Here is a 15,862-nt window from a genome sequence, read left to right on the forward strand (position 1 = left end):
ATTAACATGAACAACTAGCAACACATGTCAACCAAAAATTTATTCTGTAATCTCCATGGGAATCCCAGAGTTCTTTAGTGTGCCTTTAATAATTAAAAAGAGATAAAAGTTGTAGCAAGCTTATTCATTAGAGATTTAGTCCAAATGTCTTAGTAGGTCTTTTCTCCTTTAATTGCTTTAGTAGTTAAATTGAATTTTAAATTCCAAAAAGGAGAGCACTGGGAGTTGAACCCACAATGGAGACAAAGTTATGAAACAATGACATAAATACCATCTGTTCTTTTTACCATGAAATTAAAATTAGTATACACTGGATAGTTGCCAATGCTAACCTTGCTTGGTCATTTAGACATTTTAGTTTAAAAAATAGTATTCCAAATGTTAGTGATGTAAGAATAAAATTAAGTATACAAAATATATGTATAGTATGATATATACCAGTAAATGTATTGTTATAAATTGAAGCACCAAGAGCTATAGGCTACAAGCAAACATTTTTTAAGGACCAGATAGTAAATATTTTTGACTGTGCAGGCCAAGAGAAAAATTACATAACAATTTTAAAATGTTAAAATGATTCCTAGTGCTTGGGCTTTGCCAAAATTGAAGATGGCTAAATGGTTACCACTCCTAGTTTCCACTGTAAAAAGTAGAAAATAACTAATCTTTTTTTTAAGATTTATTTATTTATTATTTGAAAGGTAGAATTACAGAGAGGCAGAGGCAGAGGTGCAGAGAGAGAGAAGTCTTCCATCTGCTGGTTCACTCCCTAAATATCCACAACAGCCGAAGCTGCACCAATCCGAAGCCAGGAGCCAGGAGCTTCCTCGGGGTCTCCCACACAGGTGCAGGGGCCCAAGGACTTGGGCCATCTTCTGCTGCTTTCCCAGGCCATAGCAGAGAGCCAGATTGGAAGTGGAGCAGCTGAGACTTGAACTGGCGTCCATATGGGATGCCAGCACTGCAGGCAGCAGCTTTACCCACTATGCCACAATGCCATCCTCCAACTAATGTTAATTTACCAAATCTTAAATTAAAACCTTAGTTCCTTCCATTTTTTTTAAGTGTATGTTTTATTCCAATTTCTGATTCTATGTTTTAAATAGAACTTGTATTCATTTTGCTGACGTGTGAGACCCTTGAAGTAACTTTCCTTGAGTGTTTGCTGTGAAGCTCACTTTAGGAAGGCTCTTTTCATCTAAAACAGTCTTCCACTTCCTTCCCCCTAACCCTACCCCACAGCATTAATTCTGTGGCAAGACCAAGCCAGTTGTCTTGGAAAATGCCGCACATTCTGGAATTGTCTCAGTGTTTTATCATTGTTGTTTAACTTCTTTTCTATCCCTGCAATTCATGTAAACTAGAAGTTCAGCCTCAAGGCATTTATAGACTCATATTAAACATTTTGACAAACTATTTCCCTTGTATAAAAGATGAAAACAGTAATAGCACCTACTTCAGGATTGAATGTGATAATCTATGCCAACCACTTAGCATGGGACTGATTTCTGCTATTATTATCTCATTCAGTTATGAAATTATCTCATGTATTTGCAGTTTTTTTTTTTTTTTTTTTAAGATTTATTTATTTACTTGGGAGGCATAGTTACAGACAGGGGGAGAGACAGAGATCTTCCATCTGCTGGTTCACTCCCCCAGTGGCCACAATGGCCGGAGCTGGGCCAGTCAGGAGCCAGGAGCTTCTCTTCCAGGTCTACCACATGGGTGCAGGGGCCCAAGCACTTGGGCCATCTTCTAATGCTTTCCCAGGCCATCAGCAGCAAGCTGGATCGGAAGTGGAACTTGAACTGGTGCCCATATGGAATGCCAGTACTGCAGGCAGACACCTAACCTGTTATGCCACCATGCCAGCCCCTATGTTTTTTAAAAGACCATTAAGTAGGGCCAGTGTTCTGGTACAGAGGGTTAAACCACCTCTGAGATACCAGCATCCCATTATCAGAGTGTTGGTTCAAGTCCCTGCTGCTTTGCTTCTGATCCAGCATCCTGCTGGAAGATGGTTGAAATGCTTGGGGCCCTGTCACCCATGTGGGAGACCAGGATGGAGTTCCTGGCTGTTGGCTTCAGCCTGGTCCAGACCTGGCTGTTGCAGCCTTTTGGGAAGTGAACCAGCGGAGGGAAGTTCTCTCTTCATCTGTCTCTCCCTCTCTGTCTTTGCCACTCTGCCCTTCAAATAAATAAATAAATAGATCCCTTTTTAGAAATTGATGTGTTAACTGTCATTTCAAACTTTATCATGACAAGTGTAGCATTTATTAATGATTTAAAAATGTTTAATCCAACTAGTAGCAAAATATGATCTGACCTGAATTCATTTAGCAGCAAAGTCTTAACTGAGTTGACGTGAGGCTGAAACATGAGTGTATTTCAGTATGGGGTATTTCCCCAGGTTCCTGGAGGCTCTCCACAATGCTGTCAAATATGTTCTCTCACCATTCTAAAATCGCAACTAATTCTGAAACATATCTGGGCCCTAGAGTTTCAGATAAGAAATTATGAATCTTTAATTTCAAGTCGTTTTTAAAGAAGCTGCCACTCTAACTTCTTTCCACTGATTTTTGTATGTAGTAATAGCAGTAATTAGTAGTAGTAGATACCAGTTGTTGAGTGCCTACTATATACTTTTTTATAATTTACATAATTATTTTTAAGCTTAAATAATACTTTATATGATTATTTTTAAGCTGAAATGATGCTAAAGATAGATACTATTATTCATACTTTACAAGAGGGGAAACTAAAGTTCAGAAATATTATAATGTGCAGTGTCACATAGCTTATGAGAGAGAGCAGTTTGAGGCCAGCTCTGTAGTGTAGCCAGTAAAACCACCACCACCAATTCTGGCATCCCATATGTTCGAGTACCTGCTGCTCTACTTCCAATCCATTTGCCTGCTAATGTACCTGAGAGAGCAGCAGAAGGTAGCCCAAGTGCTTGGGGCCTTGTACCTATGTGGGAGACCTGGACATAGCTCCAGGCTCCTGGCTTTGGACTGGCCCAGCCTCCAGCTATTGTGGCTATCTCGGGAGTGAACCAGCTGATGGAAGACCTTTCTCTCTCTCTTTCTCTCTGTAGCTCTGCCTTTCAAATAAATAAACAATTAAAAAAAAAAAAAAAGAGCAATTTGAATCCAAACCTTACTCCAAAGCCAGTCCGTTGTACCGTCTACTTATCAGGTAAACCAGTTACTCTTCTTCAAAATCGTAAATTTTGATTCTTTTGTTGATGTTAGAGATAGGATATTGAGCTCTTTAGTTAGAGATTTTGAAACAGATCCTAGGATTTGTGGTTACTGTGGTTCAATATATATTAAAAAAGTGTCTGTGATGAGTATCAGAAAACATTTAATTGAATGTGTTATTGAACTTTATCTAGTCTCTGCATACAATGTATACTCACTAAATTTCTTGTGCATTTGACCTTAACTTCCTGGCGTTACTACTCAGAACTCTTTAAACTTTGAAAAGAGCTCATGTGTTCTACAAGGAACATCTGCAGCTCCATCCTTGAGCTCATCACCACAAAAGTATGTTTCATTATGTTTTAGAAGTTTTTCCTGAGTTTTTTTATGTTTGTCAAGAGATGACACTGTCTAAATAATAATGACATGATTCATTAGGAACAATTTTATAACCATTAAAATATGGCAATTAAAATCACAGATCTAGTAATGCATAATCATGCAGGCAATAATCTATCACAACTATTCCCCTAAAATAGCAGTTGATGCTCATTAACTCGTGAGCTTTGCTTTTCCCAGTAGGAATAAACTTTATTACTTTTCTGGGAAAATGATTGCTAATTATAATAAGAATTTTTTAAGTCACTTCTTGACATCAATTTTGAAATAGTGGTTTTTTTTAAAAAAAAAGATTTATTAATTTATTTGAAAGGCAGAGTTACAGAGACAGAGACAGATCTTCCACCTGCTGTTCACTCCGCACATGTCCACAACAGCCATTCCTGGGCCAGGCTGAAGCAGGAACTCCAAAAGGGTCTTCTACATGGGTAGCAGAGACCCAAGTACTTAGGCTAACATCCACTGCCTTCTCTCGTGTGTTAACAGGAAGCTGGATCAGAAGCCAAGTGGTTAAGTGGTTGGGAGTTGAGCCAGCACTCTAACATGGGATACAACTAATGTGGCTTAACCCATTGTGTCACAACACCTACCCCTGGGATGGTGTTTTAATGCATTCATTATAGATTATAATGTGTTCACTATAAGTTTTTCTATAAAGGTCTTCATATTGTGAATCTTCCCAACTCAGCGAATCTCTTAGCCAAAGGTCTACCAGATATTACCTTTGGCAAAGTGAGCCAAGGACAAAAGTGAGGAGTGGATCATGCCCCTGCCTGATTTGTTAGCATCAGATGAACTTATCATTTTTAATTGTGTTTTTTTGGCATTAATCCTGAGTAGATTATTGTTATTATTTCATTGGAGAGAGCAAAAGAAAGATGCCCATCTGCTGGTTTATACCCCACATGTCCACAGGCCAGGACAGGACCTGCTGAAGCCCGGAGTCAGGAACTGAAGCCACCTCGGTCTCCCATGTGGCTGGCAGGAGCCTAGGTTTGAGCTATCACTGCTGCTTCCTAGGGTCTAAATTAGCTGGAGACTGGAGCCAGGACCTGGAGCCAAGTAGCAAACCCAGGTTTTCTGTGGTAGGACACTTACCTTAACTGATGTCTTATGCTCTAGGCCAAATACATACCCCCTGTGTAGATACTTTAATTACCCAGTATATTCTGTGGTGCATTATACATTTGTGTGTTGTATAAAGACAACACACAAAAAAATTAAACCATTGAAGATTTTTTAAAAAAAGATATATTTTTCTTTATTTGAAAGAGTTATAGAGAGAGGTAGAGACAGAGAGAGAGTGGTTTTCCATCTGCTGGATCACTCCCCAAATGAAAACAGCCAGAACTGAGGCGTTCCAAAGCCAGGAACCAGGAGCTCCTCTGGGTCCCCCACAGGGGTGCAGGGGCCCAAGGACTTGAGCCATCCTACACTGCTTTCCCAGGTGCATTAACAGAGTTCTGGGTCCGAAGTGAAGCAGCTGGGACTTGAACCAGTGCCCATTTGGGATGCTGGTGCTGCACACCGGGGCGCTGGCTCCACCATTGAAGATATCATGGGAAAGTGTTGATCAATTTCAATTAAAATTTTGTGCTGTCAAGCAGAAGCATTTATTGCTTATGTAATAAAAAAATGGAAATTAGAATAAATTAGTGACTTCTTTAAAAAAAGATTTATTTATTTGAAAGGCAGAATTACAGAAAAGAAGAGAGGAGGAGACAGAGATTTTCCATCTGCTGGTTCACTCACCAAATTGCCACAACAGTCAGAGCTAGGCTGGTCCGAAGCCAGGAGTCAGGAGTTTCATCCAGGTCTCTCCCTTGGGTGCAGGGGCCCAAGCACTTGGGCCATCTTCTGCTGCCTTCCCAGGCTCATTAGCAGGGAGCTGGATCTGGAGTGGAGCAGTGGCACCCATATGGGATGCCAACAGCACTGCGGGCAGCAGCTTTACCCACTACACCACAAAGCTGGCCCCAAATAGTGACGTTTTCAACCATGCTATCAACTTCATTCTCAGATATATTGAATCTCTAATAAAATATCATATATGCACTTTAAACTTGTTCTGCTTATGATCCTTGACATACATTTACCTGAAACATATTGTCCATTATTCTGTAAGTAAGTTCACTAAAGAGAGATACCTATTTTAAAGCTGCAGAAACATGTTTTACAGTATCTCTAAGCAGTTTCTATTCCCAGCAGCAAGGTATGGTCCATTCCCTATATTGTCACCAACATTTGGTATTTTTTAACATTTATCCATAGTTAATATTTAATATAGTGTTTTTAAACAAAGTTGAAACTCAAAATGATACCTTATTTTCATCTAAATCTTTTAATATAAGGTAAATGTTTATAAATTGTTACTTAGAATTCTGTGAATTGCCTCGTCATAAGTCACCTATTTTTTAATTAAATGGGTTTATCATTTATTTTTAGTACATAATAGTATCTGAAACAGTATTAGTCCTTGCATTTTAAATATATTTTCCTCCAGCTTAAGAACAGGTAATTTGAAAAAAAGATTGACTACTTTTTGTCATTTTAAATTTAAAGAGGGCTCTATGAATTATGTGAAAAATAACTTTTTCTGTCTCCCTCTTTAGGTTTTCTTTCTACCACTAAGTAATACCATCCTCAGCTGTTTTAAAGACAATTCCATTTTTGCCTGGGAATGTGATACTCTGTTTTGCAAATATCAATTACCAGCTCCACCCGAAAGCTCCAGTATATTATACAAAGTGTTTGCTGTGACCAGGTAATGTACATTTTTTTTTTTTTTTTTAATTTTTGACAGGCAGAGTGGACAGTGAGAGAGAGAGACAGAGAGAGAAAGGTCTTCCTTTGCCGTTGGTTCACCCTCCAATGGCCGCCGCTGCAGCCGGCGCACCGCGCTGATCCGATGGCAGGAGCCAGGATCCAGGTGCTTTTCCTGGTCTCCCATGGGGTGCAGGGCCCAAGCACCTGGGCCATCCTCCACTGCACTCCCTGGCCATAGCAGAGAGCTGGCCTGGAAGAGGGGCAACCGGGACAGAATCCGGCGCCCCGACCGGGACTAGAACCCGGTGTGCCGGCGCCGCAAGGTGGAGGATTAGCCTATTGAGCCACGGCGCCGGCTCAGGTAATGTACATTTTAAGACGTTCAGAAATAAAAAAAATAATAACATTGGATTCCAGCTTTGTTTTTTCATTTGAAAGACAGGGAGAAGCAACCAAGGGTCTCTTTGCCTTGGTTTGTTCCCCAGATTCCTGCAGTAGCTGGGGCTGGCCCATGCCAAAGCCTGGAGCCTGGATTTCAATCCTGGTCTCCCAAGTGGGTGCCAGGGACCCAGGTACTTGAGCTTTTACCACTAAGCAGAGCAGCCAGGACACGAACGGGCACCCATATGGGATGCTGGCATTGCAGGCAGTGGCATTACCTGCTACGCCACAATGCTGGCCCCCATCATAGTCCTTTCTCAACACTTTGATACAGCCGGTCTGGAATACTGACCAGCACTGAATTCTTCCTCTACATTATGTCGCCCATTAATGTCATTCAGGTAGCAGATATTTTCTCATCACCTCCTTAGATTTATTTATTTGAGATGCTGCAAAAGACAAAGACCATCCACTGGTTCACTTCCGAGATGTTCACAGTGACCAGGGTTAGGCCAGGGCCCAAGCTAGGAGCCAGGAACTCGGTCCCAGTCTCCCATGTGGGTGTCAGGAACCCAGCTTCTTGAGCCATTGCTGCCACCCTCCAGGATCTGCTTTAGCAGAGCTGGAGTCAGAGCTCAGTCACATGTGACTAGTGATGACCACATGGGACAGCATGCATACAGACGTTTTTATCATCACAGAAAGTTCTGTTGGACAGTGTTGTTATAAACAATCCAGCGAGTCTTCCCTGTTGTTTTGTCATCTAGAGATGGCCGAATCCTGGCTGCTGGAGGCAAATCAAATCATCTTCACTTGTGGTGCTTAGAAGCTACACAGCTCTTTAGAATTATCCAGATGCCTACAAAAGTTCGAGCCATTCGCCATCTAGAATTTCTTCCTGATAGCTTTGATGCTGGTTCCAATCAGGTCAGTAACGAAAATGCAATTTCTGAACTTCTGAACTATATTAGCTCTTATTTAATTTATATCCCAACATAAGAATTTGAAATTATTAGCATATTATTTTAAACAGACTATGGAATTAGAAAAAATTTCAAAATTTTATGTTATTTATATTATTGACAAATTATCCTTTTAAAAATCAATATATTGGGGCCGGCGCCGCGGCTCAATAGGCTAATCCTCCGCCTTGCGGCGCCGGCACACCAGGTTCTAGTCCCGGTCAGGGCACCGGATTCTGTCCCGGTTGCCCCTCTTCCAGGCCAGCTCTCTGCTGTGGCCCGGGAGTGCAGTGGAGGATGGCCCAAGTCCTTGGGCCCTGCACCCGCATGGGAGACCAGGAGAAGCACCTGGCTCCTGCCTTCAGATCAGCGCAATGTGCCGGCCACAGCGCACTGGCGCAGCGGCCATTGGAGGGTGAACCAACGGCAAAGGAAGACCTTTCTCTCTGTCTCTCTCTCTCACTGTCCACCCTGCCTGTCCAAAAAAAAAAAAAAAAATCAATATGTTGGGGCCGGCACTGTGGCTTAGTGGGTGCCAATTCAAGTCCCGGCTGCTCCACTTCTGATCCAGCTCGCTGCTATGGCTTGGGAGAGCAGTAGAAGATGGCCCAAGTCCTTGGGCCCCTGCACCCACGTGGGAGACGTGGTAGGGTATTCAATAGTTATATTAAATACATTTTCAACTTATGATAAATTGATTTGGATCTAACCCCATCATAAGTTGAGGAGTATTTGTGTGTGTGTGTGTGTGTTTGTAAATATATAACATGCGTATGTATGTATATGTGTATGTGAGTATAGTTTGAAACATTTGATTTTCAAATGTTTTGGGGAACTCTGCCGCCTCTTAGGTTCTTGGAGTGCTGAGTCAAGATGGTATTATGAGATTTGTCAACATACAGACTTGTAAACTTCTTTTTGAAGTTGGGAGCCTTGATGATGGAATTAGCTCATCAGTGATTAGCCCACACGGACGGTACATTGCATCTATTATGGAGAATGGCAGTCTGAACATATATTCAGTTCAGGCTTTAACACAAGAAATAAACAAGGTATGTTATCAAGTAAACCAGTTTTAGGGAATATCTAAATACCATGTCATTTAGGATAAAATCTTTACGCTGCTGTTCTGATTTCCATGGAAATTGTCCATTTTCTTGGCTGTATTCTGTGACTCTTACGCCCACAAGTCGCGTCTGCAGCCTTGATTTCTCGCCTGTGTTCTATTCTTAAATTACTACCTTCTTCAAGGACATACATCTCTGTTAAGTGTCCTTGTCTCATTCAAAGTATCGTTTCTCAAACACTCTTCAAACCCAATTTCTTCATTTCTGTTTCACTCTTTCTCCCCGTCTCGTAGGCTAGAAACCACAGAGCTTTTTGATTGTCCCTGTTCCTTTGTTTTCTAAATTTAGTCAATATTAGATCTTATAATTTCAACTTGAACTATTGATTTATGTGCTTACTGTGCCCCATCTCCATCATAGCCTCTCTAATTTTGTCTGCCTGTCTAATCTTTTTCCCCATACTTAGAACTTCTCTCATTATCTCTCGCGATATCATTCTTATTATCTATTATCCACACTGTGCATTTCATCTAAAATGCACTCCTCAATCCTCTTCTAACTGCCTTTTCTTCTGAGGTTTATCACCATACTCGTAACTTTACCGTGCAACCGTGAAAGTGCCTGGGTATATGATTTAAGGCCAGCTTTCAAGGAACAATTAAGTTCTACTTATTGCTGTTATAAATCATGTTCTTTTATTATGTTCTCTAGGGAATTTGGCAGAAGTTTGCTTTATTAGTCAAGAAAACATTTTTAGATTCTACTTGAAGAATAATTATACATAGTAAAGCATATTAAATTTATCAAAACAAATTTTGGAAATCATATATTAGCAAGCCTATTTCCCAAGGATATCAATTGGAATATATATAATATAACCTATATTTTTTCTTTTTTCTTTCTTTCTTTTTTTTTTTTTTTTAGCCACCTCCTCCTTTAGTGAAAGTGATTGAGGATTTGCCTAAGAATAAACTTAGTTCTGGTGATCTTAAGATGAAAGTAACATCAGGAAGAGTTCAGCGTCCAACTTTAAAACCCAGGGAAAGCAAAATACAAACTAGAATATTAAAACAAGACCTGACTAGTAATTTTGAAAATAAAGAGGTAAGAATGCATCATAAATAGACTGTTTTTGGTCATGGTTCTGCTATATGGAGTCTCATGATTTCTAGGTGATTGTCACTCTTCCCTGTTTTGGAAATTAAAGGGAGTATTGTATGAAGAGAAGAGAATTGCAACTGACGTTACAATGCACTTTTAAAACTTTTTAATGGAAGAATTGCGCTGTCCAATATGGTGGCCACGTGTGGCTGATGAGTAGTCTGGACGTGATTAGTTTGAATTGAAATGGCTATAAGTGTGAAGCATACAGTAAGAAAGTGTGAAAATTTAGGATGAACCAAAGAGTGTAAAATATTTTATTTAATGCTTTTTTATGGATTATATGCTGCAATAGTATTTTTATTGTTTTGGGTTAAATGTGTTGCTAAACCTAATTTTACCTGCTTCTCCTTACTCTTGTAATGCAGCTCCTAGAAAATTGTAAATTACATCTGTGGTTCATGTTATGCTTTTCTTAGATAGTATTAGTATAGAAGGTTATAGAAGGAATAGAATTAAAGTGTTCCTCACTCCTTTTTAAGATTTATTTTGAAAAGCAGAACAATAGATGGTGAGGTGGTGGGGAGAGGTGGAGAGATCTTCCCTCCTCTGGTTTGCATCCCAAATGGCCACAGTGGCCAGGGTTGGAACAGGCCAAAACTAAGAGCCTGGAACTCCATCTGGGTCTTCCATGTGGGTGGCTGGGACCCAAATACTTGGGCCATCCTCCACTGCCCTTCCCGGCACACAAGCAGGGAGCTAGGTCAGAAGTGGAGCAACTGGGCCTTGAATCAGCCCTCTGACATCAGATGCTGTATCCCAAGCAGTCTAACCAGCTGTGGCACAACACCAGTCCCTAACGCATCCCTTTCCTGCTCCTTGCTCCCTATCACACTCCTCATTGTGTTCCCTACAGCTAATCAAGGATTACCTGAAGGAAATTTTCAAGGGAATTTCAATGAGTTATTGTTTTCTTCTTCAATTTTTTTATATTTTCCTGATCATATAACTTTGGAATAGAAAGAAAATACATGGGGCCTGTCGCTCCCCCTCTTCGTGGAGGAACGACACAGGACCCTGCGCTGTTCTTTCGTCTGCTCGGCCCTCCCCGGGTTTGCTGGTGGTTCTTCCCGGGTTGGCTACTGTCCCTTCCACCTCCGTGGAAGGGCAGTTCCCCCTGCCACATTCCCCACTTCCGCAGGGGAGCGGCACACCGCCGGCCGGCTCTCTCGGGGGCTGCACAGGTGTTCCCCTTAGATGATCCTCTTAGATGTTCCTGGTGCATGCCGTCTCTCTCCTCCTTTATAGTCCTCCTCTGCCAATCCCAACTCGGCTGCCCACATGCCGAGTACGCTGCTCTCCTCCAATCAGGAGCAAGTCCTACAGTTTATTGGCTGAACTGGAGGCAGCTGTGTAGAAGCTGTTTTCTCCTCTCCCAGCGCCATATTGTGGGAGAGCAGATGCATAGAATAAGTCTTAATTCCAGTAACTTAGTCTAGTCCGAGTTGCTCCCCACAGATCCCCCTTTCTTTTTATTTTTGGCGTTGATACGCGCCTGTCTTCAGTGTCCCGCGGCACACACTCTGCTCTACTTGCTAGAGTTGCCCGCAGGTTCTTACAAGTCCTATCAATCAGGCAAACCGAATCCGGGTCCTCTCTTCACCATGTTGTGAGGAGGTTTTTAGGCGCTGATGCGTGCCTGTCTTCGGTGACCTGCGGCTCATACTCTGGTCGAGCCGCCTGCTGGTGCTTACCGCCTTACTAATCAGGCAGACCGAATCCAAGCCTTCTCATTGCCATATTGTGGGGAGGCCTATTGGTGTTGATTCGTGCCTATCTTCGGTGACCTGCAGCTCATACTCTGGTCGAGCTGCCTACTGGTGCTTACCGCCTTACTAATCAGGCAGACCGAATCCAAGCCTTCTCATTGCGGTATTGTGGGGAGACTATTGATGTTAATAACGTGCCTGTCTTCGGTGACCTGCGCTGCATAAGCTGCTAGCCGCCCGCAGGTGCTCATCGCCTCACTAATCAGGCAGACCGAATCCAAGCTTTCTCATTGCCATGTTGTGGGGAGGCCTTTCTATTTCTCTATTTCTCTATCTCCGGGCATTCCTATTTCTCCCATTTTACTTCTATCTTCCAGCATTCCTATTTCTCTCATTTTACTTCTAAACTTCTGTTTCTCTTATCCCTGCGGCTTCCCGGCACCCGCCCCAAGGCTGCTTCTCGGCGGCTTTCCGGCTCTGAGCCGCTTCAGCCCGCGCCTCTCTCATCTGCGCGGCTTCGCACTAGCCCAGCGTTCCCTATCTACTTGAGCCCCGCACGCTCTGTCTGCGTGCGGCAGCCTCCGCGAGTCACACAGCGTAGCTTACGTCTCCACCACTAGCATTCAATCTAAGTTCCCCGGGCTAACCTGGCGAATTCAACCCAGCTCACGTCTCCGCCCCACGATTTGGCTTCCCGTCCTTTGCTCCCCGGGCTAATCAGACGGATCCCAACCGGGCTTACGTTTCCGCTTCTGGTTTTAACTTTTCGCCCCCCATTCCCGGGCTAACTTGAGAATCCCAAAGTGGCTTTCGTCTCCGCCTCGGCCTGCCCCCCGCGGCTTCAATTTCCCTAACATTTTTCTCTACCCGGTATGTTTCCCCAAGCTTTCCTCCAACAATACTCCTCCCTCATTTCTCCTGGCCTCTCCCCACAGTCCGCATCCGAGTCTGTTTGTTCTAGCTTTCACTTTTGCTTTCGACCTTAGAGATTTCTCCCAGCTTCCCCCCGTAGTCCGTATCTGAGTCTATGCCTAGGCTTTCAATAGCTTCTTCCGGCACCTTTTTCGTCCGGCTTTTCCTTAGGCTGTTTGCTAGTCTCTCTCTCCGATATTTTCCCACTTCTTTCCGTTTCTTCCCTCCTAAGTTTCCTATCCGTCCTAGGTTTCCTATCCGAGTCACGGCACCATTATGTCGCTCCCCCTCTTCGTGGAGGAACGACACTAAGCCCTGCCTAGGCTTCACATCCGAGTCACGGCACCATTATGTCGCTCCCCCTCTTCGTGGAGGAACGACACAGGACCCTGCGCTGTTCTTTCGTCTGCTCGGCCCTCCCCGGGTTTGCTGGTGGTTCTTCCCGGGTTGGCTACTGTCCCTTCCACCTCCGTGGAAGGGCAGTTCCCCCTGCCACATTCCCCACTTCCGCAGGGGAGCGGCACACCGCCAGCCGGCTCTCTCGGGGGCTGCACAGGTGTTCCCCTTAGATGATCCTCTTAGATGTTCCTGGTGCATGCCGTCTCTCTCCTCCTTTATAGTCCTCCTCTGCCAATCCCAACTCGGCTGCCCACACGCCAAGTACACTGCTCTCCTCCAATCAGGAGCAAGTCCTACAGTTTATTGGCTGAACTGGAGGCAGCTGTGTAGAAGCTGTTTTCTCCTCTCCCAGCGCCATATTGTGGGAGAGCAGATGCATAGAATAAGTCTTAATTCCAGTAACTTAGTCTAGTCCGAGTTGCTCCCCACAGGGCCGGCACTGTGGCATAGCAGTTAAAGCCGCTGCTTGCAGTACCAGTATCCTAGATGGGCGTTGGTTTGAGTCCTGGCTGCTCCACTTCCACTGTAGCTTTCTGCTATGGCCTGGGAAAGCAGTAGAAGATGGCCCAAGTCCTTGGGCCCCTGCACCCACGTGGGAGACCAGGAAGAAGCTCCTGGCTCCTGGCTTTGGATCGGCCCAGCTCCCGTCATTGCAGCCATTTGGGGAATGAACCAACGGATGGAAGATCTCTCTCTGCCTGTGTCTCTCTGTAGCTCTGCCTTTCAAATAAAATAAATTTTTTAAAAAAGAAAATATAAATATTACAGGAGAAGTCACTAACATTATTTTCAAGGAATTTGAAAGCTTCTCATTGACAATACATGAATAAATACATACGTGCAAAGAACACGCAAGTATACAGCCCAGTGAATTTTCACCAAATGAACACACCCATGAGCCCAGCGCCTTCCCGCTCCCTTCCAGATGCTCTTCCTTTTACCTCGAGAGTAACTGCACTCCTGTTGCCCTGTACATTAGCTTAGTGAACGCTCTCAAGCAGTTTTCCTGAGTGGCTGATTGAACCAATTCACATTCCTATCAGTGTTTGAGAGCTGCTCCATATTCTCGCCAGTACTTGGTATTTTTCATACTAACTTTAATAACATCTTTTTTTCTATTTTTTTTTAAAAGAATTGTTTATTTTATTTGAAAGGCAGAGTTAGAGAGAGAGAGAGGTCTTCCATCTACTGGTTCACTCCCCAGATAGCCACAATGGCCGGAGCTGTGCCAATTCGGAGCCAGGAGCTTTCTCCGCGTCTCCCACATGGGTGCAGGGGCCCAAGGACTTGGGCCATCTTCTGCTGCTCTCCCAGGCCATAGCATAGAGCTGGATCAGAAGTGGAGCAGCCAGAACTAGAACTGGCGCCCATATAGGATGCTGGTGCTTCAGGCCAGGGCTTTAACTTGCTGCGCCACAGCACTGGCCCCGATTCTTGATTTTCTTTACAGAAACCTCTTCATGTAACCCTAAACAAAATTGTTTTAAAAAACTGAATAGCAAGTACAAAGCTGGCTGTGTAAAGATTGGGCAGTGTTGCTGCTATTCAATGAGTGTTCTAAAATGTTCTAAATGCTATCCCTGAGACATGACCCGGCTTCAACTTTCCCAAGAGTTCAAAGGAGCCTTTTCTTTTCTTTCTTTCTTTTTTATTTTTTTATGACAGGCAGAGTTAGACAGTGAGAGAGAGAGACAGAAAGGTCTTCCTTCTGTTGGTTCACCCCACAAATGGCTGCTACAGCAGGCGCACTGTGCCGATCCGAAGCCAGGAGCCAGGTGCTTCCTCCTGGTTTCCCATGTGGGTGCAGGGCCCAAGCATTTGAGCCATCCTCCACCGCCTTCCTGGGCCACAGCAGAGAGCTGGACTGGAAGAGGAGCAACCAGGACAGAATCCAGCGCCCCAACCGGGACTAGAACCCGGGATGCCGGCACCGGGATTAGCCTAGTGAGCCGCGGCGCCAGCCACACAGGAGCCTTTTCTGAGAAAACTAGTGGGTGTGATCATGAGTGGCTCCCAGGAGGTAAAAGGCTCACTGAGGCCAGCGTATCTGGCAGGGCTTTGGTGTAGATCATATCCGGATATCCTACAAAAATATGTAAGACATGGGCTTATTATGAACCCTAGCATGCTGTTAGCAGAGGATCAAAGTAGAACACTTCAGTGCTGTGAAATGCGTGTCTTCAACGAATCTTGATAACAGCATATAGAAAGGAAAATAGGAACTCCATCAGTTCACTGTCAAGACAAGAAAGACACAATTCCGGGGTCCGGTGCTGTGGAGCAGTGTGTTAAAAGCCCTAGCCTGAAGCACTGGTATCCCATACGGGCGCCAGTTCTAGTCCCTGCTGCTGCTCTTCCAATCTAGCTCTCTGCTCTGGCCTGGGAAGGCAATAGAAGATGGCCCGAGTCCTTAGGCCCCTGCACCTGCATGGGAGACCCGAAAGACACTCCTGGCTTCGGATCGGCACAGCTCTGGCCATTGTGGCCATCTATGGAGTAAACCAGCAGATGAAAGACCTCTCTCTGTCCCTGCCTCTGTCTGTAACTCTGTCTTTCAAATAAATAAATCTTAAAAAAAAAAAAAAAGGAAGAAAGAAAGACAGTTCTGGCCAGATGCACCAAGGCTTTCTGTCCTTTGTTGAACCTCGCGGCTAAGACACCCACGTGTCATGTTCTAATGGACCAGTCACAGAAAAAGTTTGCCAGGTCCAGTCTAGGGAAGGTCGTGTGTCATGAACTTTTTTTGCTATACGTATGTACATTTGGGAAAAAGTGAGAAAAGACATCCCGTGATTTCTTTTGTGTTGTATTCCAAAGTTGAAAAGCCACTGTGGCCATATTGTCCTTTGTTCACTTTTCAGTTTTATGATTCTATCACTTACTGACACTATCTTTTTTTAGAA

The 15,862-nt window shown here is 43.8% G+C and overlaps 1 protein-coding gene across 37 annotated transcripts in view; it reads left to right on the forward strand.

The window, feature by feature from the left end:
* Positions 1-15,862, forward strand: part of TBC1D31 (TBC1 domain family member 31) — a 64,248-nt gene that overhangs the window by 14,231 nt on the left and 34,155 nt on the right. For 13 of the 37 annotated variants that reach the window (XM_070075446.2, XM_070075447.2, XM_070075448.2 and 10 more), the window contains 5 exons: positions 6,215-6,366; positions 7,517-7,676; positions 8,563-8,763; positions 9,703-9,882; positions 15,861-15,862. The exon at positions 15,861-15,862 is cut by the window's right edge and continues 78 nt beyond it. In XM_070075446.2, coding sequence (XP_069931547.1) covers positions 6,215-6,366; positions 7,517-7,676; positions 8,563-8,763; positions 9,703-9,882; positions 15,861-15,862 — 695 coding nt within the window. Of the gene's footprint in view, positions 1-3,097; positions 3,199-6,214; positions 6,367-7,516; positions 7,677-8,562; positions 8,764-9,702; positions 9,883-15,860 lie in introns of all 37 variants that reach the window. The other 24 variants (XM_089335663.1, XM_089335653.1, XM_089335657.1 and 21 more) reach the window with 6 other exon arrangements.

Source organism: Oryctolagus cuniculus, chromosome 6, assembly GCF_051225735.1.
Source record: "Oryctolagus cuniculus isolate XC-2025 breed Fujian yellow rabbit chromosome 6, ASM5122573v1, whole genome shotgun sequence".
Lineage (NCBI taxonomy): Eukaryota > Metazoa > Chordata > Mammalia > Lagomorpha > Leporidae > Oryctolagus > Oryctolagus cuniculus.